General features: G+C 48.0%; 1 protein-coding gene across 3 annotated transcripts in view; it reads right to left on the bottom strand.

Moving 5' to 3' along the window:
- SMOC1 (SPARC related modular calcium binding 1) overlaps positions 1–23,793 on the bottom strand; it is a 161,460-nt gene that overhangs the window by 41,310 nt on the left and 96,357 nt on the right. For all 3 annotated transcript variants that reach the window (XM_006932946.5, XM_006932947.5, XM_006932948.5), the window contains exons 4-5: positions 13,321–13,420; positions 11,124–11,171 (exon numbers count right to left, since the gene is read on the bottom strand). In XM_006932946.5, the coding sequence (XP_006933008.1) occupies positions 11,124–11,171; positions 13,321–13,420 (148 nt within the window). The remainder of the gene's footprint in view (positions 1–11,123; positions 11,172–13,320; positions 13,421–23,793) is intronic.

Raw genomic sequence — 23,793 nt, 5'->3', positions numbered from 1 at the left:
TTCTAAAAATGAAGTATGCCTGCCTTCCCAGTCTCAGGATACTGTGCAGGAGTAAGGACTTTAAAGGCCTTAGGACACTAAGTATGAGCAAGGACTTTAAAGGTATAAATACCACGAGAATAAACCATTTTATCCAATCACTTACTTTTAAAATTGGATTTACAAAATTAAAATCCTATCAAAGTTTTTAATTAAAAAAAATAAAGTAAACCTTACAGCTCAGTTAGAAGATGAACAGCCTAATTTTAAAGTGGACAAAATATTTTAATAGACATTTCACCAAAGAAGATGCATGGACAGCTAATGGATACATGAAAAGACGCTCAACGTCACTAGTTGTCAGGAAAATGCAGATTAAGACCACAATGAGGTGCTACTATGAACCTGCTAGAATAGCTAAAATTTAAAAAAATAGAAAATACCAAATGTTGGCAAGGATGCGGAGAAACTGAAACCTTCATTCATTGCTGTGGAGTAGCCATGTTGGAGAACGGTTTGGCAATTTCTTTTTTTTTTTTTTTTTTTAATGTTTAAAAAACATTAGACACAGAACCTGAAGCAGGCTCCAGGCTCTGAGCCATTAGCACAGAGCCCGATGCAGGGCTCGAACTCACGAACCATGAGATCATGACCTGAGCCAAAGTCAGACGCTTAACAGACTAAGCCACCCAGGTGCCCCTGTTTTTACAATTTCTTTAAAACGTTAAACGTAAACTTATCATTCTACCAGACATTCCACTCTTGAGAAGCCAACCAAGAGAAAGAAAAACATGTCCACTCAGAGGCATGTATGCCAATATCCATAGCAGCATTATGTGTATAGCCTCAAACTGGAAACAATCCAAATGTTTGTCGACTGGCGAACACATAAACAAATGGTGATATATCCAGACGATGGAATATTACTCAGCAATGAAAAAGAATGAATTACTAATACGTGTGACAATATAAACCTCAAAAGCATTATAATAAATGAAAGAAGCCATAAGCCATGTGCAAATACTACATATTGTATGATTCTACTTCTATGAAATGCCTAGTAAAGATCAGCCCATAGAGATAGACAGCAGCTGTGTAGTTGCCTAGGACTGGAGGAGGCAGTGGGTCATAACTATAAATGGGTACAAGGTTTCTTTTTGGAACGATGGAAATGTTCACCAGTAACGGCTGCACAACGCTCTGTGCTAAATCCAGTGAACTGGACGTTTATGATGGGTAAATTTTATGGCATGTAATTACGCTTCAATAAAGCTGTTAAAACAAAAGGGGAGGTAGTGCTGTTATTTCAGTGATTCTTAATCTGGGTGGAGACCTTCCATGTACTTTAAAGAAAAATGTATCTGAAATCTCAGTTTACATATATGCACAGGACGATGTGATGCCTGATGCTCATTGTCGGTGGTTCTTTTGGACCTCAAATAGTAAGACTTTAGTTCTCTTTAATACCACAATACTCTTCCAGAACAAGAAGAAGAGGAGAGAACACTGGGAAAAAAAAAAAAAAAGCCAATTCAAAGATTATCACTTTTCTTCCAGGCCAAAAAAAAGAAAAAAAAAAAAAAGTAAGTTTGGAAACACGAAAAAAGTAAAAAAATAGAACAATTAAAAAAACAAGGCAAGCTTACACGAATGAATGAATGAATGAATGAGGCAAACCTGACAGAACATCTCAAGGATAACGTCAAGATCAGCAATAATGGTACCACATTTTGCAACACTCGAGTTTTTGGCAGGTGGTTTTCCTCATCTGTTCTCACCACTGGCCAGCACAGAGGAAGCCACCAGGCAGATAAAAAGAGACCGAGTCTTGGGGATAGAAAGTGATGTGCTCAAGCCCCAAGGGAGTGAGCAGCAGTGGAAATGGCCCAGCCCCAGGGCCCTGGCAATTTCTTCAACCCCCAGCCATGCCTCGGCCTCGAGGTGCGGCCCCAGAGAGTTACAGCCCCACACGGGCTCTGCAAGGCTGTCCAGACAGTGGGTTCGTGTGACAGCACGATTCCTCGCCCTGCGAGAAGGCCTGGCCCACGCACAGACAGCTGGAAGTCACTTCGACCCCCGATGACACCGTTCAAAGCCTCCTCTGTTTGGCTTTTTGATTCCTGATTGACACTCGCTGGCAAGTGGAGATAAATGCGGGCTGAGGACAATGTTGATCCGCTCTGACTATTCTCAGCGAAAGACTTTTCAGAATAACAAACAAAACAAAACAAAAACTCAAAAACATTGGTGTGCTTAAGGGATTGAATAGAGCCCAAGAGGTCCAGGGAAGCAGGGCCGCGCCTTTCAAGGCGCTGGCAAGTCCATTGAGGAGTTAATTGTTTGGGTGTACAATGAGTTTATTCTGACCACATACAAAGAGCTTTCTCTTCCAGGTCCTTCAAAAGCAAATGTGTCAAAGGGGCCAGAGGAGGAATCTGTATTAATGGCATCTCTTGGGGTCTCTGAGACTGAGGAGCCTTGGAGAATGAAGAAAAAAGAAATCACCACCCCCCTCCTGAGATTCGGAAGGTCTCTCAGTGATCCCAAGTCCCCCTTGGATTCTTGGGCTCTGCCCAAACCATGTCCATCACGGGTCACGCTCCCTCTTGAATTCTTTTTAGGCTGCCATTGGTCATCTTTTCCAAAGACACAGAGATAAACTTCAGCCTGGTGGAACTGGAAGGTTCGCGCTTTTGAAGGGACCGCATTTACACCAGAGCCACCAACCCCTTCAGTGTGTGACTCAGAGACCTTGTGTAGAAGTTGAAATGATGTAATCTGGGCATCACAGGGAGACAACAGTGCCTGTTTGCGAAAGTCCTGTAAGGCACTGGCCCAAATCATACCAGGAGGAGGATGGAATTTTAGTCAACCTCAACATTTCCTAAGATGCATGTCCCATGACCACAAGGCTCAGAAATGTACTGTGAGCTTTCCTAATCCTGACCTTGGAGAACAGAGGTTATCTGGGCCCTTCAGGTCCTTTCCAGAGCAAGAGATCAATGTTTTGCATTCCATCTACCCACCTGCACACTCCCTCCCAAATGAAGTAAAAACAAGCTTAAAGTGGTCTTTTTGCAAACAATTCCCTAAGTCCTCAAGCTCCACATTCCCATGAATAAGAGTAAAAACATGATGCTGGTGGAAAAAATAGACCAGACATGGAAGAAGAAGAGGAGAAAAAGGAAGAGGGAGTGGAGGGGGGGAGAGGGGGGAGAAGGAGCCACCAGGGGCAAAGTCAGTTCAGAGCTGGGTGCACTAAGAGAACTGTGCTGATTTTTTTAACTCTTTATTTTGAAATGATGATGGGTTCCCAGGAAACTGCAGAAATAACGCAGTACGCTTCACCCAGTTTCCCCAGGGGTAACATATTTATAGTTAACATAAATATATAGGTAACCTGAAATTATATAGGTAACCTCATTATTGTACAATATCAGAGTCAGGGCATTGATACTGGTGAAATCCACAGAGCTTATTCACACTCCACCAGTTTTACACGTACTCATTTGTGTATACGTGTGTGTGTGGGGGGGGGGGGTATAATTCTATGCAATTTTATCCATGTGCAGATTCGTGTAACCACCATCAATAAAACACAGAACGAGTTCATCACCACCAAGATCTCCCTCTACTGTCCCTTTATAATCATGCTTCCCTTCGTGCACCCCATCTCTCACCCCTGGCAACCACTAATCCTTTCTCTGTCTCTATAATTTTGTCCTTTCTAGAATGTTCTCCAAATGGAATCATGCAGTATATGACCTTTGGAAATCAGCTTCTCTCACTTCGCGTAATGCCCTTGAGATCCATCCAAGCCATAGTTGTGCATACCGACGGTTTATTTCCTCCTATGGCTGAGTCGTATTTCCTCCTATGGCTGAGTCGTACAGGCACCATTGTGTTTCACCCACTGAAGGATGCCTGCGTTGTTTCCCTCTTTGATTACTACAGGTAAAGCTGCCGTGATTGCCCCCGCACAGGTTTTTGTGTGCGCGCAAGTTCTCTTTTCTCTGGAATAAATGCTCACGAGTGCAATTGCCAAACTATATGGTAAATGGATGTTTAGTTCTTTACTTTGTAAAGAAACTTCCAAAGTATTTTCCAGAGTGGCTGTATCATTTTGCATTCTTACCAATAATGCATGAAGGACCCAGTCTCACCACAGCCTTTGGTACTGCCACTATTTTTTATTTTAGCTCTTCTAACAGGTGCACAGTGATACCGTATCATGATCTTACTTTGCATTTCTTTTTGGTTAATGATGTTGAGCATCTTTTTTGTGTGTTTATTTGCCCCCTGCATAGATGCTCTGGTGAAATGTCTATTCGTGTATTTTGTTGAGTTTCTGAGAGTTCTTTACATGTCCTAAATAGAAGTCCTGTGTCATATATGTGGTTTGTAAGTATTTCCTCCCAGTCTGTACTTTTTTTTTTTGTTCTCTTAACAAGATCTTTCAGAGCGAGTTCTTAATCCCAATTAGGTCCAATTTGTCAATTTCTTAGATTATGTGTTAGTTGTTCTTAAGACACAAAAGCTCTAGGTTCACCTAGCTGTGATTTCTTCTAAAAGTTTTAAGAGTTTTTACATTTTACATTTCGGTCCGAGGTCCATTTTGAGTTAATTTTTGTATAAGTTGTGAGGTTTGGGGTTTTCTGTTTTTGCCTATGGATGTCCAGTCACTGTGGTGCCTTCTACCTTGGAACTACTTGTACACCTTAGTCATGTCAGTTGGCCACAGAAGTGCAGGCCTGGGTTCTTTGCTCTGTTCCATTCATCTCTATGTCTATCCCTTGGCCAAGGCCACACTGTCCTGATTACTACAGCAGTATAAGTCTTCATCAGAGTACTAGGACATCAACTTTGTGACATTCTGAAAAAGGCAAAATTATGGAGACAGTAAAAAGATCAGGGGTTGCCTGGGGTGGGGAGTGGGGGTGAAAAGGCATATACAGGCAGAGCACAGAGGATTTTTAGAAGAGTGAAGCAACTCTGATACTATAACGGTGGATATGTGTCATTATACATTTGTCCATTCCCATAGAAAGTAAAACACCAAGAGTGACCCCTAATGTAAACTATGGACTTTGGGTGATAATGATGTGTCAGTGAAGATTCACTAATTGTAACAAATGTGCCACTCTGGTGCAGATGTTGATAATGGGGGAGGCTGTGCCTTTATCGGGACAGGGGCTATATGGGAAATCTGTGTACTTTCCTCTTAATTTTGCCGCGAACCTAAAAGCGCTCCAAAAAAAAAAAGTCATTTTTAAAATAGGAAATGAAACAAACATATCTAAAAGGGGAGAGGTCAGAGCATTTGTTCAGAAGAACACAGGGAAGTATGAGTTGGAAATTCATAACGGGACATGGGGGAGTAAAGCACTAAAGATCTCTTTGTTTAAAAAAAATCAGATAGAATGGTCCCTCCCACGAAATTTTTCGTTTCAAGATTGTTTTACCTCCTCTCGCTCCGTTGCCTTTCCGTAGAAACTTTACAACAAGCTGCTTTTGAATCTCAGTTTTCTTTCAGCAGTCACAAAATTGGGAGAGGAGGACCTGAGAGCCGCCCCTCCCCTGGGAGCTCCATGGCGCTCAGAGCTGGCGATAAGTGGTTCAGACATGGTCCTGAGGCCTTTGCACCCACTGGCTGAAATCCCTGCCTCTATCCAGGTTGCTGGGCCACGCCTGGAACTGAACTCACTCAGTCAAGGGCAGTGTAGTCTCGATGGGCTGACAATTTCTGAGCCTTCACCTGCACTCCGGGGGGGGGGGGTCCCACAAAGGCACCAGGCAGAGGGATCAAGAACTTGTGAGTGGGCCATGCTCATCCCAGGCAGCCTCCTCCGAGGGCCTTTCCTGAGAGGCTCTGGCCATGGGAACTACCAACCAGGGCTGCTTGAAGGGGTCACCTGCTTTGCCTCCCTGCCCAGGTGACAGCTTCCCAGCATCTAGACGTCTGTGCTCCCTGGGAGGCTTTACCTCCATCTGAAGATAACCTCTGTAAGAAGAGGCTAAGAACCATTAGAATGGCTCCACAGGGTAAGGCCAGGACTCTCATCATGTTACTTGTCACTGGGTCCTCAGTGACTGCAACAAGCCTGACACTTAGGAAGCTCTCAATAAATATCTGCTGAATAAAAGAATAAGAAGCCAAGTAGATACCCCGAAGGTTACTAGTAACACCAGGGACTCATAAGGATCTATGACTAGGAGGCCTTTCCAGATGCCTAAACCCCATTTCCTCTCCGGTCCTCGGAAGTGGGGATATGGCAGGGATTCAAACTCTTTGTTTAGGAGCCTCCACACATAGCTTTCTTTCAGAGACCCCAGAATAGGGACTGAGACGGAGGGCCGGGATTGAGTGCCATGAGCCAACTGGGGGGTGGGGCAGGAAAGAGATACAGCACACGCATGAGCGCTCAAACACACCCAGGCACACCCCTCTGCAACCGAACCCCACAAAGCCGGTACACGGAGGTGCCAGGCTTGGTCAGGGCGGCTCGGGACACCAGCAAACAGCGGCCGACACACATGCAGAGAGCAAAAAACCGCCTCTCGCAGGCCTGGAGCTGCCGAGGCACAGTTCTGTTTCAGCAGGCACCGTTATCAGAGAGAATGCTTCTCCCTGGGGAAATCTGATGTGAGCAGAGGCCCGACCCCTAGAGGTCAGCAGCTGCCCGTCTCCAATCAAATCCAGCCCCAGACGGCGGGCAGTCAGACTTTTGCCGTCTGATGGCAATGCCGACAGGTCGACTACTGACCCAGCCTCTCCTTCAGTGCTGGGGGAAGAGAAAAGAGAGGTAGCTGGGAAGAGGTTAAAGTCATCTGAGCAGGAACGATGCTCCGCTTGTGGAATGTTCTGAGACAGCCAGCCTCGCACACCTCAGCTAGGCTCAGGGCGGCGAGGTGAACCTCCTTTAGGTGTGCCAACCACAGGAGGGCCGAGGCTGGAGGCCACACAGTCCCCTTTGTCTGGGGACTGCCAGACCCTGCCCTAAGCACATCCCTCAGCCCTGAATGAGAGCTCTGCTTCATCCACCACCGCAGCGATAGGTCCTCTGAGCCGGCACCAACCTGTAGACCAGGCTCCGTGAAAGATTCTAAACACTGAGCTGCAGAGAGGGACCCACGACAAATAACTGTGACTCACTGTTTACTGAGAGCACACAGTATGGAGCAGCTCAGGGGGGATAACAAGTCTCCACAACTTAAAGGTGGGTTGGGTTTTGGGAGTACTGCCCCTCTCCAACACTGGCTTGACAAGTACAGAAGTCTGTGCAGAAAACACAGGCAGAGCCTGCTAATGTTTTCATTTTTCTCTCACTTTCCTTAAACAGCTAAATCCTAGACCTCTTACAAGTAGGAAATACTCAAACTGCAGAAAACTCCTGACGGCCCTCAACTTTCACTCGCTGTGCACAGAAGCACCAGCCCGGGATCTCTGCGGTCCTGGGTGCACAGAAGAAAGCTCCCAGAGAACTGGCAGAAAGAATTTTACAAATGCTCTCCGGCCCTCACCCCCTAGAGGCTGAGAACTCCCCTCCTGCACCTCACAAGCAATCAAGCCCAGGACCAGTCCCTGACTCCGTATTCAGCAATCCTGGAAGCTCCCCAAATCGTCCACTTTCATTAGCATCAAGACCCCAGAAAGAGGCACCTCGGGAAAATCTGCAAGCCTTGGTTGGCCGGGAAAATCTGCTCTGGGTAAATTCATGATCTCTAAACGCATTTTGCCTCCCAGCCTCTGCCCAGCTGTCCTTCGACCTGCTTCGGTTGAAACCAAAAATTTATCTCTACCTCAGCTTCTGCGGCCTCCAACTGTTTTAGCAGCAGATTGTCAGAGCTCAAGGGCGGCCTTCTTCCCCTCTTCTGATAGTCCTCTGAAGCACCAATAACACACATGTGGAGGCACGTGTGCCCCCCCAGCTCCCCCTCACCGCCCCCCCCCCCCTCACCGCATCACTCTTCAAGGGCAAGGACCAAAGGAGAAGAAGGGGAGGGGAGCCAAGATGGGAGTGCCCCAGATCAATGGATATTTGAAACTCAAACACATGGCCCGGGACCTACACTGCACGTGTTAATTACCACACATGTGCCCATAAAGGGGTCCGTGAAACACAAGGGGCCCAAAGAACAGAGCGAGGAAAGGACATTCCAAGGGATTAAGTAAATAGTCTGAAGTTCTGACCCTCCTCCCCTCCCAGAGCACGTGCATCTGGGTAAGATAACAGCGCCTCCCTCCCTCCTTCCCCCACTTCTCCCCTCGGGCCTCACACCTGTGGACCCAGGAGCCGCAGCAACCCAGGCCTCCTGTCTGGGCCAGCCGCCTGTGACCCGCTACCGCCCGGCCTCTCTCCCTCCTCCCTACCTCCTGTTATCTCTCTGAGCCTCCTCCCCCAGCCTCCTCTGCTCGGCCTTCTCCTCCTCTCCTCCGCAGGACTAATTCCTGGCTGGCAACCAGACCTTCCTTCTTCGCACAATACACCTTTTCATTCCTTCCAGGCAGAGGGAACCGATCCCTCCGAGCCCTGTCGGCAGAGCGGGCTCCAAAAGGCAAGAGGGCGGGAGAGGAAAGGCTGGGCCTGCGCCTCTCCCCTCAACCCCCGCTCCCCGCTGCCACCCCCTACCACTCTCACACCCAGACCCGGGGCCTGGCTTGTACCCCTCACTCTGCACAAGGGCCCAGGCCTCGCATCTCTGCAGCAGGCCTCAGGGCTGTGAGCTCCAGCTCCCGGGAGATGCCGTCTAGGAGACCCCACGTGTGGGCACCAGCTCAGACAAGGGGCCTTTGTGTCTTCCCACCTGCTGCCCTTCGGAGCACATTCCATTCTTAAGTGGCAGCCGAGAGAGGGACCTCAGCGGCCGACACAGGATATTACAAATGCCCTCTCGCACCCTGTCCCCCTTCAAACCCCAGCTTCCTGGACAGGTGTGGCTTCAGGTGGCCCTTCCTACAGGTGGCCTGAGCCTGCTTTTCTCTGCACGGCCTACGACAGACAAAGAGGAGAGGGTTAGCACCTATGTAGGTCCTCCAAAGTAGAAGGAAGGAGAGGCTATGGGCAAAAGTCAAGTCTCCAGAGACGAGCGAGTCCTAGCATCCCCCACTGGGCTTCTGCACCACAGAGGAAGCCTCCGCAGAGCCATCTGGGAGGCAGGAACCCATCTGGAGTAGGGGAACAAAATGCTGGAAACTAAGCAACTTGTCTCTGAGAGGAGGCGTCAGACTCTACCCCTATTCCTTGCACCATCCCTGGAGGAATCAGGGTCCCCTGCCCTCTTCCAGCCGGATCACCAGGAGGCCACAATGACCACAGGTCTGTTTCTTTTGTTGCCCATTGGGTGCAAAGCCACATCAACCTGGAAAGTACTTCTCTGTGCGGTTTAAGAACTAAAATCCTATCGTCTGCCTTTCTCAGTGTGGGGGCTTCATGCAGCCTCATGCCCTCAGTTCTCTCTGGTGGGGAAAATCTGGGTGGTATGTTTTGCAGGATTGCCAAGCGTTTTTTTCTACTACCACGACCTCATGCCCCAGGATAGAGGCGATGTTCCTGAAGTCTCTAGTTGCAACAAGCAAAATTAAAGGCAGCTCCCCTTTCCCACTCCAGCAAACTAGAGACGGGCACATGCCATTCACAGGGTTGGGGAGTTCAGGTCTTTGCAGGAAGAATGATTCACGCCCTTCTCCCACTTTCCCACCCAAAAGGGAACCGCCAACACACACGGCTACCTCGCCCTGTCCTGGGAGAGACCTAGAAAGGCATTTGCTCCCTTCTTTCTACCCACTTACTCATTCCTGCTTGCGGGAAGGCCCGTTAGTCCACGTTTTCTAGTGGCATCACTATGCTCCGCTTCCGTGACTTCTCAGAGCACCTGCACTGGGGGGCAGCAGGCTGTCCAGATTCTCGTTTCCCGCAATCGGGCAGGGTGACCTTGCCTCTTCTTCCCACCCCCATGGAATAAGGATTCGGGGCGGGGGGCCAGGGTCTGGCCTCAGTCTCCTCGTGACAGCACGTGCAGGACAAGCCCGGGGAACCTCACACTGATCCTCTGTAGGCCCGGCTCTCCACGTGGGCATTTACAAACATGAAATTCCCGAGGCCCAGATTCCGATGCAATCATCCCCCCTCTGGATTTTACCCAAGAGCCCGAAATGGAGGTTCTAGAGTGCCTGCACGCACAGTGAAATTGATACTTGTTCTGCATGCAGCTACAAGTTGTGTGTGTGTGTGTGTGTGTGTGTGTGTGTGTGTGTGTGGTCCTGAAGGTAAGCGGTGGTGGAGCTTAGTGTCCTCCACGCTGGAAATTATGGTCCGCATATCCCAGGGACCTGTTCCTCATGTTGGCGGCTCCACTAAACAGCACTCAGACAAATGCCTTAATTGAGGTTAGCCACATAATTTGTAGGGCCCAGTGCAAAATGAATATGCAAGGCCCTTTGTTCAAAAGGCGGGAACACCGTGCCATTAAGGGCACTAAACTATAAAGTTTTATCCTCTCTTTCATGGCGTCTCTCTTGACTTGTCGTGGTGTTTTACATTTTTCTATTTGATGTTGTTCTGGGGAAAGCGTACTGCGTGCATCACAAAAACCACAGGCCAACAGGGTGACGCGGATGTGCACATGCAGGCTTTAAAGACGGGATGATTGGGAATCCCAAGACAACGGCTGCCCAGGTGGCAAGCCTGTGCAGCCAGGCTAGTCTTAGCGAAGAAAATCCAGATGGGCTGGAACGATGAATTATTAAGGAGAGTCGGGGAAGGGAAAAAAATGTTCAACCGACTTTCCAAAGCAAGAGGGTCAGGGCAGACTTGGACATGCCTGCCTTCATCGTCTTTTTTGGCGTAATGCCGGCTACGTGGTAGCTGATGGACCGAACTGCCCAGGAACCAAGATTCTCAGGGGCCCTGCCAGCTCTGTAGGCCGTACTCACTCCCATCCCTCAGAACGTCTGCGAGCTTGGTCCCCACCACGGTACGAGCCTTACTTACCTCCGGTGCTTCTAGGAGGAAGCCCAGAATAAGAATGGAGGTTTTCCGTGGGGGACTTTTAGCTTACACCCAGGCTCCTTCCATCTTGTCTAGAACTCTCCTTGGACTGGCTTTAGAAGCAAACATTTGGATAGAGCATAAAACTCTACTCACCTTTCCTTCCTGAGTTACCCTGGCTCAAGGGCTTGTCGGTGACTGAACCTTGGGCGAAAGGGAAACAAAAACATAGACATTCAGAATGCATTGTGGTTGTTGGTTTCTTTCAAAGAGCTGGCAAAGCCTCATGTTATGAGCGTGTGGTTGGTTCTGTATATACATACATTGTATACACGTCTAGGGACGTTATATACAAAGCTAGTACATACATACATGTCAAGTGGGGTTTGTTTAACATCAATGTCACTGATATCACAGTACCGGTGAGGTGAACCATGATTTCCAGGCAACAGCCGTGACCAGATTTTTTATAAAACTCCACATCTACATAACTCCCTGGTGAGTAACGTTCCGATAACTGCCCCTCACCTTTGCTCCCCATCTCCCCCAGTTCCCACCACCTCCATGTTCTGAGCCATGTCCACTCAGTAGGGCCAACTGAAAAGAAACCCCTCTTACTGCAAATGCAATGATTCACATCCCTTGCCGGTTAGGGCAGGAAATCGGCGATTTTCCATCTGCATTAAGTAGAAAATTGTTGGCCCAATTGTACTGAATGGGCCAAAATAGTCTGAGGCATGGAAACAATTTTCTAGACGCGGCCTATTCCTCGAGGAGGGGGTGGTGTGTGTGCGTTTGGCCGAACGCTTCGCCCTGCATGTGCTAGGATGCCACGTGCACCCATCCCGCGGTCCTGACCCTGTGGCACCTGTCTTCCTCATGGAACCCACAACATGCAGGGCAGGGGCAGCTCACCCACATAAGGGCATATGCAGAGAGGTCCCACCACCAGGAGAAACAAAGAATCCCTATTTTCTCACTCCATATCATACCCCTTCTCCCTATACTAGTTTTGTGAGAATTCAATTATATTCCCCTGCGTGGCCTGTTTCTGGTGCATTTGTTTGCTTTAAATGAAACTTTCCAGGTCATTTGCAAGGAGGGCTCATTCCTGCCCTGCCCCACACCAACCCCAATTAAGGTTTCCAGTTTCCATGTAAACCACAAATAAAGTAAACTTTCCATTTTGGCCTGCAAATCTTGGTTTCCTAATGTAGATGCTCACTGCCCTTTCTCACCGCTCCCTTTACATAGCAGGGCCAGGAGAAAAATGAATACGTTTTATGAAAACAGAAAAACGTTAGGATGGCAGGACTGCTAACCCTTGGAGTTTCCCATAGGTTTTAGAAAAATGTTTTATAATTTGCTTGCACTTAAAAATTAAAAATAAGTAAATAAATAAAACCTTATACACAGAGATATGAAGAAATATGAAGCAGCTTGTGGCTGGACAGGCTTTCTTGAATGAGAACTGAGCCACATAGTGAATTAAGGGAGTGACTCCCAAGTCCCCTACTATCTGAATGGAAGTGGAAAGTGTGGAGCTTATATAAATCCAAAACGCACAATCCCACGAGGCTGACCTGAGAGCAAAATGTTTTTTATGCTTATAGAGTTTGAAATAGAAAGGAACTTAATTATGCTATGGGCTTATGTAATGGGTCACTAGAAAGCAATGATTCCCTAGCTTGTCTAGTCACCAAAACCACCTGAGAAGCTTCGCGAACATGTGGACTCCAGGTCTCATTCCAGACCTACTGGATCAGACTATACGGGGAGGAGCCTCGACACCTGGGCTCTTTAATTCCCCAGGCACTGCCGATGACAGCCAGAATTGAGGGCCACTGTCATGAAAGTTTTCCGTTACTCTACATTACATTTGTCGGAGGGGGCGGGGGGAGGGACAAATATATGGCATCATGCCACCACTCTCCTCTCGTGTGCCCGTGACAGACATCACCAGTTGATCATTCAGCCTCTGATGCTGAACTCCCATACGGTCTTAAAATCTACCTCGATAAAGTGCTCCTGAGGCCACCAGCAAGCAGAGCACCCAAGCTAAAAATTTATATGCCATTCTCGAGGGGTCACAGCCGATGCTTGGGAAGAGAGCACTGGACCAGAAACCTAAACTCAAAATAAAGAAATACATACACATGGGCCTATACGGACCCCATCATCCAGCTGACTGCAGAGCAGCGTGTTCGAATGGAATCCTCCCTGACCTGGAAGAGGGCTCCTAACCACCACCCGTCTTTCAACCAGTTTTCAAAGGTTCCCCCGCGAGAGGCAGGAGACCAGCTAAGGGTCTCTCTCCAGCTCTTTTCTTTCTTCCCGCCCCTCCCTACGGTACCTGAACATACAGGAGTTTTATTCTGCACAGAAGAGCCACTGATGGGCTTCCCATCTGGGGTGACACACCAGCAGTACCCTGTGTAAGTATGGCACTGCACCTGTTCGGGGAAGCGGGGAGGGGAAGAGAACCGTAAGTCTGGCGTCGCCATATCAGCAGTCATCTCCCACCCCTTCCAAGGCGTTGCCACCGTGGCAGAGGAGCTCTTTCCTCCTCTCACCCAGCCTCTGTCCCCACTGTCTATTGCGGGTGGGTCAGTCGGCCAACAACATGGATTATGCGTCTTCTGTGTAATTCCCAGGCACAACCACACAACCTACCTATTTCTTTCTCGTGACTTTGAATGATGAATAGCCTATCTCATACCCAGATATACCCACTTCGTCCTCCCTGTGATGGTTCTCACCAAGACCTGCACATTCTCCCCCCTGAGCACTGGCATACAGCCCCATCCACTCGTAAACAATTCTGGCTGGTGAGCTAATTTGGCAAGTGCAAGTTGGAAATTCACCGCTGCAGGCTGATAAGGACTCTTCTTTAACAGGCATCGACAGGTAGTGAGCTCTTCTTCTTTTTCTAGCTTTTCCCAGCATCCGTTCGTTCATATAGTCAGCCTGCCTACTGATCGGGTGGCACGTCACTAGCAGTTGCCCGCTAGATGACGGGGTTAAGGTAAGAACAAAGCCACTTCCACCTGCAGGTTCTAGAGGCCCCGCTGTAACACTGGGCGATCCACCTCAAGCCTCCATAATCAGGCCCACCCTGTCTAGGAATAGTAAATAAAAATGAGGCTTTTGCTTCATTCAGGGTGACTTTTCTCTCTCTTCCAACAGCCGTCACTCTGTCCATTTCCTCCCACCCCACCCCGCCATCCTCTTTCCCATCCGTTTCCCAACACGGAGCTCCTCTACACAAATCAGGGCATCATCCCCCCGGCTGAAAACCACTCGGTGATTTGCCATTGGATTCAGGATGGAGATTAAGCTCATTTGTGTGGAGCTCAAGGTCCCCCAAGATCTGCCCCCTGCCTATCCCTGCGACCTCATTTTACACCCATGTCTCCACAAGTGCCCTCCACTGGAACCACAGCAAACCCTTTGAAGCCGGCAAACGCCTCACAGGATTTCATGATTCTCAACATTTGTCTGCTCCGACTAGTCAGTGGTCCAGAATACCATTCCCCAAACCATCCCCACCGCCTCCTAGCCCCTTTGTATTCCCACCCTCTTCACGATGCACCTTCTCCGCCAAGTGGTCCCCGACTCCCCACCTTCTCTCCTCTGATCCTCCATACACCCTGGCTCCTTAAATTAGGAGCCCTTCTCTCCCCCTCAAGACTGTGACCTTCCTTCCTAAGGCAAGGGATTGCATGCTGGTTATTTCTATCTCCTAAGCATCTAGCATAATGTAGGCATCTGATGAGTTGAATAAATGCTTGAATTATCATATGGCCCCGTTCTTGGTCCCCATCAGTTCTAAAAAGGTAGCAGCAATTTAAACAGCCCCACTACTTTAAACGTAGACCTCAATGACAGAATGGGTGCCAACTGCAAAGACATTAACATGTGAAAAAAGTGCCTCTGGGGATCAAGGGCATAACTGGAATCAAGGATGGACAGTAATAAAATACACATTGACTGGGGAAGCAGAGAGGGTTTACACGGAAGACAGATCCGATGGCCCGGGTGAGAAAGGCAGAAAACCGTGGAATGGTTTCGGCTCTTGTGTGTGTACCAAACGCTGTAGTCGTCCCCAAGACCGGTTGTCTGGCTACAGGCCTACCCACAGAAATCAGGGTAAGACCAAGACGGAGGACGTACCAGTATGATGACTGTGTATCAATGAGGCGCTCACCTTGGTTGCCCACGTAGAGAAACTACACTCAGTGCCTGTACTCCAGTGCCATTTTCCACTCCCATTTCATCTCGTGGAGCTATCCATAAACTCCATGGCTGCGGTTGCTGCCCTAGATGCTCAACCCCCCGATCAATATCTTGGGTCGAGTCAGTGCTACCTTCTGAGAAAGCTAAGGATGGAATAGGAGAAACCCATTCCTGGGTTTGCATCCGGGTCTGGCCAGTTACAAATGAGGCACGTGACTTAGCTCTTTGAGCCCCATTTATGAAATGGGGATAACGTCGCCAAGCCTGGAGGGCTCTGGCAAAGAAAACAGACAGTGTGAGTCCAGTCCTGGCACGGGAGATGGCTGGATACAAGGTGGCTGCAGTGATGATTGCTCTCAGCTGTGTCAGAAACACCTGGCAAGCCGGCCTCCTCTGGGGCCAGAGCTCCCTTAGTAACTAACCTCCAGAGGCTTGGGTGGGAAACCCTGCTGGAGACTTGGGAGTTTACCCCTCCAGACTCTGTCAGCCCTGCAGGGGACAGTTCCTAGATGATTCCTTGCCCGTGGCAGCATTTTAATGGAGCCTGGCTGGCTGCTTTCTCCTCCCTGGCCAATAATCACCTGTGGAGAAACCAGTCCCCAGGGCTGGGCGGCCACACTGACTCACTCCAAGGCCCCACGGTTCCCCTGGCCGTGGCCGGCCTCCCTCTCTGCGAGGACTCTGTCGCCAAAGTCCAACACTGGAAGTCGCGCCTCTGGCCAAGTGCTGCCTGCCGGGGCTGGATGCTGTGGTCAGGCAGGCCCAGGCCGTGGAGAATGGCTGGATAAAAGCCCCCTCCTTCTGGGCATGCAGAGTCCCAGCCAGAGCTACTGAGGAGCTAACGAAATGCATGAGTAGGAGGCTAAACCCAACGCTTTGTTTCAGGGGATATAATCTGACCTCTGGGCTGAAGCAGGTCCCCAGGGCCACACGCCCACTGAGTGCGCCCATTGTATCCCTACCGGCATGGGGACGCTGCCTTCCAGCCCCCAGCCAGGCCCACAGGCCCAAACACAGACCCTTTTTCCTCAGGGCCCTCAGCATTTTCCTCAAACCAGGCTCCGGGAATAGACTCCAGATTACAAAATCCTCAGGTTGGGAGGTGCTGCTGAATCCCGAGCACTGGACTTGAACAAGGAATTATTGTCACACTCCTCTGAGGCCTGGGGCACGCAGCAACGGGCGCTCGGAGGAGCCGAGCGAGATCTCGGGCTGCTGGAAGTCAGGAGGCGACCAGCAAGGTCACCTCCCTTTGCTCAAGGAGCCCCAAGCTATTCATCCGTGATTCTTCATCGAGGGGCTGCTTGTGAGTTGTCCTGGGGAGTTTTCAAGATGTCTTCTTGAGGAAAAAGAAGTTACAGGGAGACAGAAAGCATGGGTCATGGAGTCAGACGGTAGCCCAGCTTGACTAACCAGCTCCACCACGGAAGCTAACCACTTCTCTTTCCAACCCTCTGCGGCCTGGGTACGTCTCTTCATCAAACCAAGCCTCAGACTGCCCGTGGCTACTTATAAACCGGAGACCATTGTACTTACCTCACTCGGTGGTTGCGAGAATTAAATTAGAAAATGTAAATAAAGCACTGAGCTCACATGGTAAGTGCCCAGCGAAGCTTAGTGATTTATTTTTATTATCATCGTGTTATTTTTCACCAAACTATCTGTACACTCAAAAAGGGCCCAGCTAGGGGCGCCTGGGTGGCTCAGTTGGTTAAGCGTCCGACTTGGGCTCAGGTCATGATCTCGTGGTCTGTGAGTTCGAGCCCCGTGTCGGGCTCTGTGCTGACAGCTCAGAGCCTGGGGCCTGCTTCGGATTCTGTGTCTCCCTCTCTCTCTGCCCCTCCCCCGTTCATGCTCTGTCTCTCTCTGTCTCAAAAATAAATAAACGTTAAAAAAAATTTTTTCAAAAAAGGGCACAGCCAGTTTCTCTGACGGAAACCAAAGAACATCCTAGTCTGACCAGTCCCAGGGGGAAGAGGTAGTTTAAAGTCAGCAAAAAGTTTGAGAAAGTTTTAGTGGGAGAAGGGAAATTCTTTTTTCATATAGGAACAGTTCAATCAGCCTCAGAGGAGAGAAGTACAACTTCCTGCAGAAAAGCAACCAGGCTGTAAATTCTGTGGAATTGATGGTTTATATACACACAATCAACATGTAAATTCTACTTAGTTTGGCTTCCTCCCTTGAAAACTTAAAGCTTTAAGTTAATAGGTCAATCCCCTTTGTTTCAACTCCCCCCACCCCAGCCTCAAATTAATCAACTCTCATACTTAATTTATGGGAAAATCCGGGGCCAAGAGGAATTGAAAAGGTGATTAGCTACTTCCAGTATCTCCCTACGCAGGTTTCAAAGCTCGTGGTTGTTCCAGGCCCAATGGTATTGATAACAAACCATGGGATTTGCTCCTATTCCACTCTGGAGCATCCTGGGAAAGCTGAAATATTAATTGATGGGTCTTCCCTCAGAGACACAAAGTGTACATCAACCTAAGTGAGGCTACTCACTGCTTAACTATACTGTTCAATGTAACTGACATACTTAATATAGGCTTTTATACACCAAGGATACTGTATATGAACTTCACAGTAACCACAAACCCAAAACCTATAATTGATACACAAAAAATGAAGAGAAAGAAAGCCAAACAGAACACCACAGAAACTCATCAATCACAAAGAAAGAGAGCAAAAGAGTAAGAAAGGAACAGAGAAGAACAAGAAAACAATCAACAAAATGTCAATAAATACATACCTATCAATGATTATTTTAAATGTAAATGGCCTAAATGCTCTAATCAAAAGACACAGAGTGGTGGAATGGGTTAAAAAAACACAAAACCCATCTAAATGCTGCCTATAAGAGACTCATCTCAGACCTAAAGACACATATAAGACTGAAAGTGAGGGGACAGAAAAATATTTACCATGCAAATGGGAGTGAAAAAAGAAGCCAGGGTAGCAATACTAATATCAGACAAAATAGACTTTAGCACGAAGACTATCACAAGAGACAAAGAAGGACATTACATAATGATAAAGAGATTAATACAAGAAGATAGAACAACGGCAAATATGTATGCACCCAACACTAGAGCATCTAAATACATAAAGCAAATATTAATGGACATAAAGAGAGAAATTGATGGTAGTATAATAATAGTAGGGGACTTTAACTAATCTCACTTGCATCAGTGGATACATCATCCAGGCAGAAAAATCACTAAAGGTACTTTAAAACAGTGTGTTTTAGGTAAGCAAATTTCATCTCTGACTCATATACTTAAATATTTTTGGCAAGAGGCCCTTTGCATAAACAGCCCAATGGTATATTTCAGGTCAACCTCTGTCTAAATTAAGACAAATGTGAAATTATTTTAAGCCTGTTAGTCTTCAACATTAGCCCAACTCCTGGACATCTGGAAGAACGTGGGAGGCTAGCACGCTCAACAAATGCATTTGAGTGACTGAGGAGTACAGAGGAGCAAAGCGAATACCAGCTCACAGGACAAAGCAGACAGGGGACTGAAGGCAAGGACAGCAGTGAGAAAAACAAAGGAGACTAACAGACTACACACATAGACAACTATCACCCACTGCCGCCATGCCCCAAATGGAAAACACCACTTCAGCTTTACGGGGGCTCCTCACTCACCACCGATGATCTATGCATATCTCACTGGGGCGTCAGGGTCACCCTGTGTGCCAATCCTTTATAGGAGAGGCACACAAAGCAGAAGTTATTTGTTCAAATGTCGCAGCTAGTTCTTAACAGCACAAGAATCTGGAGCCCTGGCTCCCAACTGTCATAAAATTTCAGAATTGAGAGAGCTGGAAAAAAAGGAAAATCTTAATGATCACCAGTGTAACCCAAACATTTCACAGAGGAGGAAACAGGTCCAGAGACAGAGAGGTGGCATGATTGCAGCACCTAGTCCCAGCAGCTGGCAGTCCCCCAGACCTGGAAGGGAGAAGGAGAAAGACGTGACTCCTTGTGCTGGCATCTGAGGGAACTGGCAGGGTCTCTTTGTGCCCTGTAATTCTCTGGCATATGGAACTCTTTTGGGGAAAGAGGAGAGGGAGATGGGATACATATTCAAATCAAGGAGGTGGCCGGAAGAGTCTCTTGCTCCAGCTTCAGTGAGAGGCTGTCTCGGGAGTGGGTTGGGTGACAGCACGGGGGCCTCTGCTGCACCCCATTGGCTGGCCTGCTTGCCTCTGGCTGTTCTTGGGGGGCTTCTGACAGGGGTGGGACCTCACGTCCCAGAGCAGCTTCTCTGTTGTTGGACTTTGCTCTCCTTGCTACCCAGGGCCCCCAGCTGTCACCCAAACAGTCCACGCCAGTCTCCCCTGCACACGTCCACCTGCTTCTAACTCCTGCCTCTCTGATACAGTCCTGAATACCACCGGTGTTCTATGGGGTGTGACGAGCAATTATTGGGGATGAAGGGGTTCTCTAGCCAAATAATTTTGGAAATACTGGGTTGAATAAAATTAAAAGATTTCTTGACTGCACCACTTCTCAGAGTCTTAAGTCGAATGATGATGAGTTAGCTCTAACAGGAAGATGTCGTTGGCTGCAATTCCTAAACTTATTTAACTGGAGGACCCTCCCTCGATTTCGAGTGGGGAGCGTTTCGTGGCACTAGCGTTCTCTGAAACATGCTTTCAGAACAAGGCAATGTAATGAGGTGCAAGGCCTTGCTGTGTTTCCTTGCTTTTCCCAGTCCGACTTGCTTCCAGCCCAGTGTCAGGTTCTCATTTTAGCTCAATCTTCCCTGAAATGATTTCCCTCCGGCAACCCCCCCGCCCCCCCCCCCCCCCACCACCTTTTTTGTAACGCTTTCTCCAGCTCTCTATCTGCGAAGAAATCCATCTTGAATTGCCTCGGACCTTCACTGACAGCTGGGATCCCCTCCAAGGCACAGCACCTTCCCACCCCGTCGCTTCATTTCCCCCCTTTCTTTGTGCCTCATTTGTGAACTAGAAAATGTGAGCCATATGCAAAGGGACAGGCTTGATCCAGCATTGTTAGTAGCAACTCCCAAACTTGTCATGAGATGACTACTATCATGTACACGAACATTTCCCAGCGGGGGCAAAAAAATGAAACTAAAAGCAGAAGGCATGTAGATATCTGTCTAATTCTTTTGGCAGTGGGAGTACGAGACATTTTTTTTTTTTCTTCCTTATCTGCCAGTTGCTCCAAATCAGTTAGCAGGTTCTCTGGATTAAGTTAATGCACAGTGAAAGTTAAGCATCGTGCTATTGGTCCGACTGATAACTTTGTTTCAGGGCAGGATTTCCAGCTGCCCCACTTTCCTTTTGTCCGCATCCTCTATAGGACCTCTGAGAAGCTGTGTTTCTCCATGGGCGCCACGGGCCCTGGCTGAAAGAATGAGTCCCCAGGCCATCTGAGACCACCACGTGTTCTCCTAGAACATCTCTCTCCATCAGAAGCTGCAGGAGAACATTGTTTATTGGGTGTGCATTAGAGCACCTGGAGGACTTATAAAACAAACTGGCTGGACCCCACCCACAGAGTTTCTGGATTCATTAGGTCTGGGGTCAGCTGGGGAATCTGCATTTCTAACAAATTCCCAGGCGGTCCGACCGCTAGTCCAGGAACCACAGTTCAAGAGCCACTGATTGAAAGGAAACTTCTCCCACCCCACCCTTTCTGGCATTTATCATTAAATGCTCAAGAAACAAGTACTTTTCTAGGTGGGAATTTGGGAACGAGGAGCCCTATGACCATACTTCTCTCCAAAGTTTTTATGTTCCAGTTGTTTTGACGACATGTGGTCTTTTAATTCATGGATTTAGTGATTGCAGCATTAAATTGTCTGGGTGATTTCACACATGGAAGAGAGTTTGATTGCAGTGAGAAGAAAGAGGGAAGAGGGAAGGGATGGTATAATTCTTTCAGTCTGGCTAGCATGAGCTGTTCTTTCCTCAGTTTGGAAAAGCTTATCCCACAAGCGTCCCCCTCCTCTTTAGTCAGGTTTGGCTCAGAAGGAACAAGATGCAGAAGGAAAAACATGGCTTTGGAGTCAAAATGACCTGGGTTTAAATACCAAACTCTGCCAAAAGCTGTGTGACTCTGGCAAAGTCACTTAACTTCTCTGAGCCTCTCTATGATACAGGGCTAAGGGCTCCCACCTTGAAGGTTACTGAGAAGACAAACTGAGACAAGATATATAAAGCATCTAAAACGGTGTAGGGAGTAGTTTGTGCTCAGCACCGCTGGTTTTGTCTTTTTCCCCTTCCCTTTGCACAGAGGATGGGGTCAGAGCTTCAAGGTTCTGCTCTTCTTTGGGGCTGTCTCTTACCTTATGCCAGGTTAGGGAAGACAGTATGTTGGGGAATGAGGGATTTTCCTTTTAGAGTATTTACATCCTCCTCCAGAGTTTAAAGGCGGGGGGGGGGGGCATGCAGGGAAGGAAGATAACCTTTCAATTTTAAATACTCCTAAATATGGGAGTCTTTGTTGACTCTGGTTTCTATGTGTTGTTCATGTAACAGAGCTACCAGCATATTTGTTAGAAGTGGTGTGTTTAGAATGAGAGACAGAGCCATTCATTCCTGGGCTATTTACGTCCATATCTGAAATACCGTGTCTGGTCTTGGGAAGGACACTCTATCTAAGAGGGACCTTGGCAAATTGAATCCCAAGGAAAGAGAGACATAAATCCCCATTATATAGGAATGACTGATAGAACTAAGGACTTCTGCCAGGGCAAAAAGAAATATTTGTTGGCTAAAAGAAAGAATTTCACAAGGACTTAATGGTGTCTGTCTTCAAATCTTTCTGTGGAGCGTGAGATTTCTGTGGGTTCAGCGAGTCCTATAGCTAGAGCAGGGGTCATCTGTTGCAAATTATAGCTCTACCGTCAGTGTAGAGAAGGACTTTCCAAATAAATTGCCCCGAAATGCATTAGGTATGTTGTCTTTGGTGGTAATAAGCTTCCTGTCTCTGGTGGCAATCAAGCAGAAGGTAGGTGACTGGGTCTTGAGCCCTGGATTGAGACAGGGTAGGGAGAGGAAGGAGAAGATGAACTAGATACTTGTGAGGTTTCCTTTGACCCAAAAGTTCTGTGATTCTACAACCTTGCTCCAAATTGAACTTTCGCTGCGTAGGAGTAAGGTGAAAATCTATAAACTAGTACCTACTTAGCAGTTAAGACTACTCCTCCAAATATATGGCACATATTTTTTGTATTTTTCAAAATGCTTAAACACCATCCCCTCAGCATACACATAAGGGATGTTTAAAAAACCTGAGTATTAGAACTTCAGGGATCCAAAGAACTTTATTTTCTCCATTCCCTCTGTTTGGTGCCTAGAATAGCCCAGGCTTGGTGAACACCAAGTATGTCACCTCTTGTTTACTCGCTTTTGTTTCCATTTGGGGGAAACTATCAAAGATGCTTTCTTTCTTTTTTTAAACTTTTATTTCAGTATAGTTGACTCACATATACTGTTTTGTTTAAAAAAGAAAATGTACAATAATAAAGCCCCACAGGGATTGGAGCTTTATTCAGAGCAGAAGAGTGAAAATCTGGCCAGCGGAGGGCTGAGGGCGGGCTGAGGGCGGGCTGAGGGCGGGCTGAGGGCGGGAGGGGGTGGGGATGGGGGCGGGGATGGGGGCGGGGCGAGGCTAGCTGAGGATTGCTGAGGCGCTGATGAGCGTGGGCAAGATGGGTGGGCGGGGCGAGGTGGGGCAGGACGGGGGCAGGAAGAGGGCGGGACAAAGGTGGCCGGCTGGAGTGGACCTCTTCCTTGCTACCGACCGCAGCTGACTTCACTTTTAATGAAACTTTTCTGTCTCCATATCTCCCTCTCGTGTTCTTATTTATCACCTTCCCCTACTATGATGAAAAAAAAAAAAAAAATCCCACCCCTTAAATTTTGTAGAAAAGCTTAGTTGACTGACCCGCAGGTCACCTCCTGGCTTGTGGTGTGCGCCCACAGTGGAGTGGCAATGGCCCCAGATGGGCATGTGTTCATGGCCCTGCCTGAAAGCTTCCTTAATAAGTGTTTGCTGTAGGCCAACTTGTGACTTCCCCCCACCCCCCACCCCGGATTGAACTTTACCTAGTGTCTTGCAAAATCCAAAGGTGTAGAGGTCACCTCCCAGAGGCCATCAGTTGAACCTCCCTCCCAGGGCAGTAGCACTCTATCCCCTCACCAAGAGCACCCCTGCTGGGTGCCCATTCAGTCCCCAGCATGAGAAGGTAAGTTCTCTTTGAGTCAGACATTCCATTGGTGGATTGCTCTACTTGAAAAAGCTTCTTCCCTATTTTGAGTCAGAATCTGAGTCACTATAGATTTTACTCAGTGATCCTGGGTCAGCTCTGTGGCACTATTCAGTAAAGCTTATTGTGGTCCACAAAGGTGTGAAGTCGGTTCTCTGTACTGCTTTGGTCATCCCTCTTCCCCCATCTGTTGGTTCTTCTCATGTGCAAACCAAACATGTCTGGCTCCTTTGAGTATTCCTCATGTGACATAATTTCCCGACCTTACTCACCTCGGTCACCCTGCCTAACCTGCAGTTAGGCAACATCACTTTAAAAGATGGCAATGTCCTTTACAG

The sequence above is a fragment of the Felis catus genome, chromosome B3, assembly GCF_018350175.1.
Source record: "Felis catus isolate Fca126 chromosome B3, F.catus_Fca126_mat1.0, whole genome shotgun sequence".
Classification (NCBI taxonomy): domain Eukaryota; kingdom Metazoa; phylum Chordata; class Mammalia; order Carnivora; family Felidae; genus Felis; species Felis catus.
This window is presented reverse-complemented; position numbering and strand designations above follow the sequence as displayed.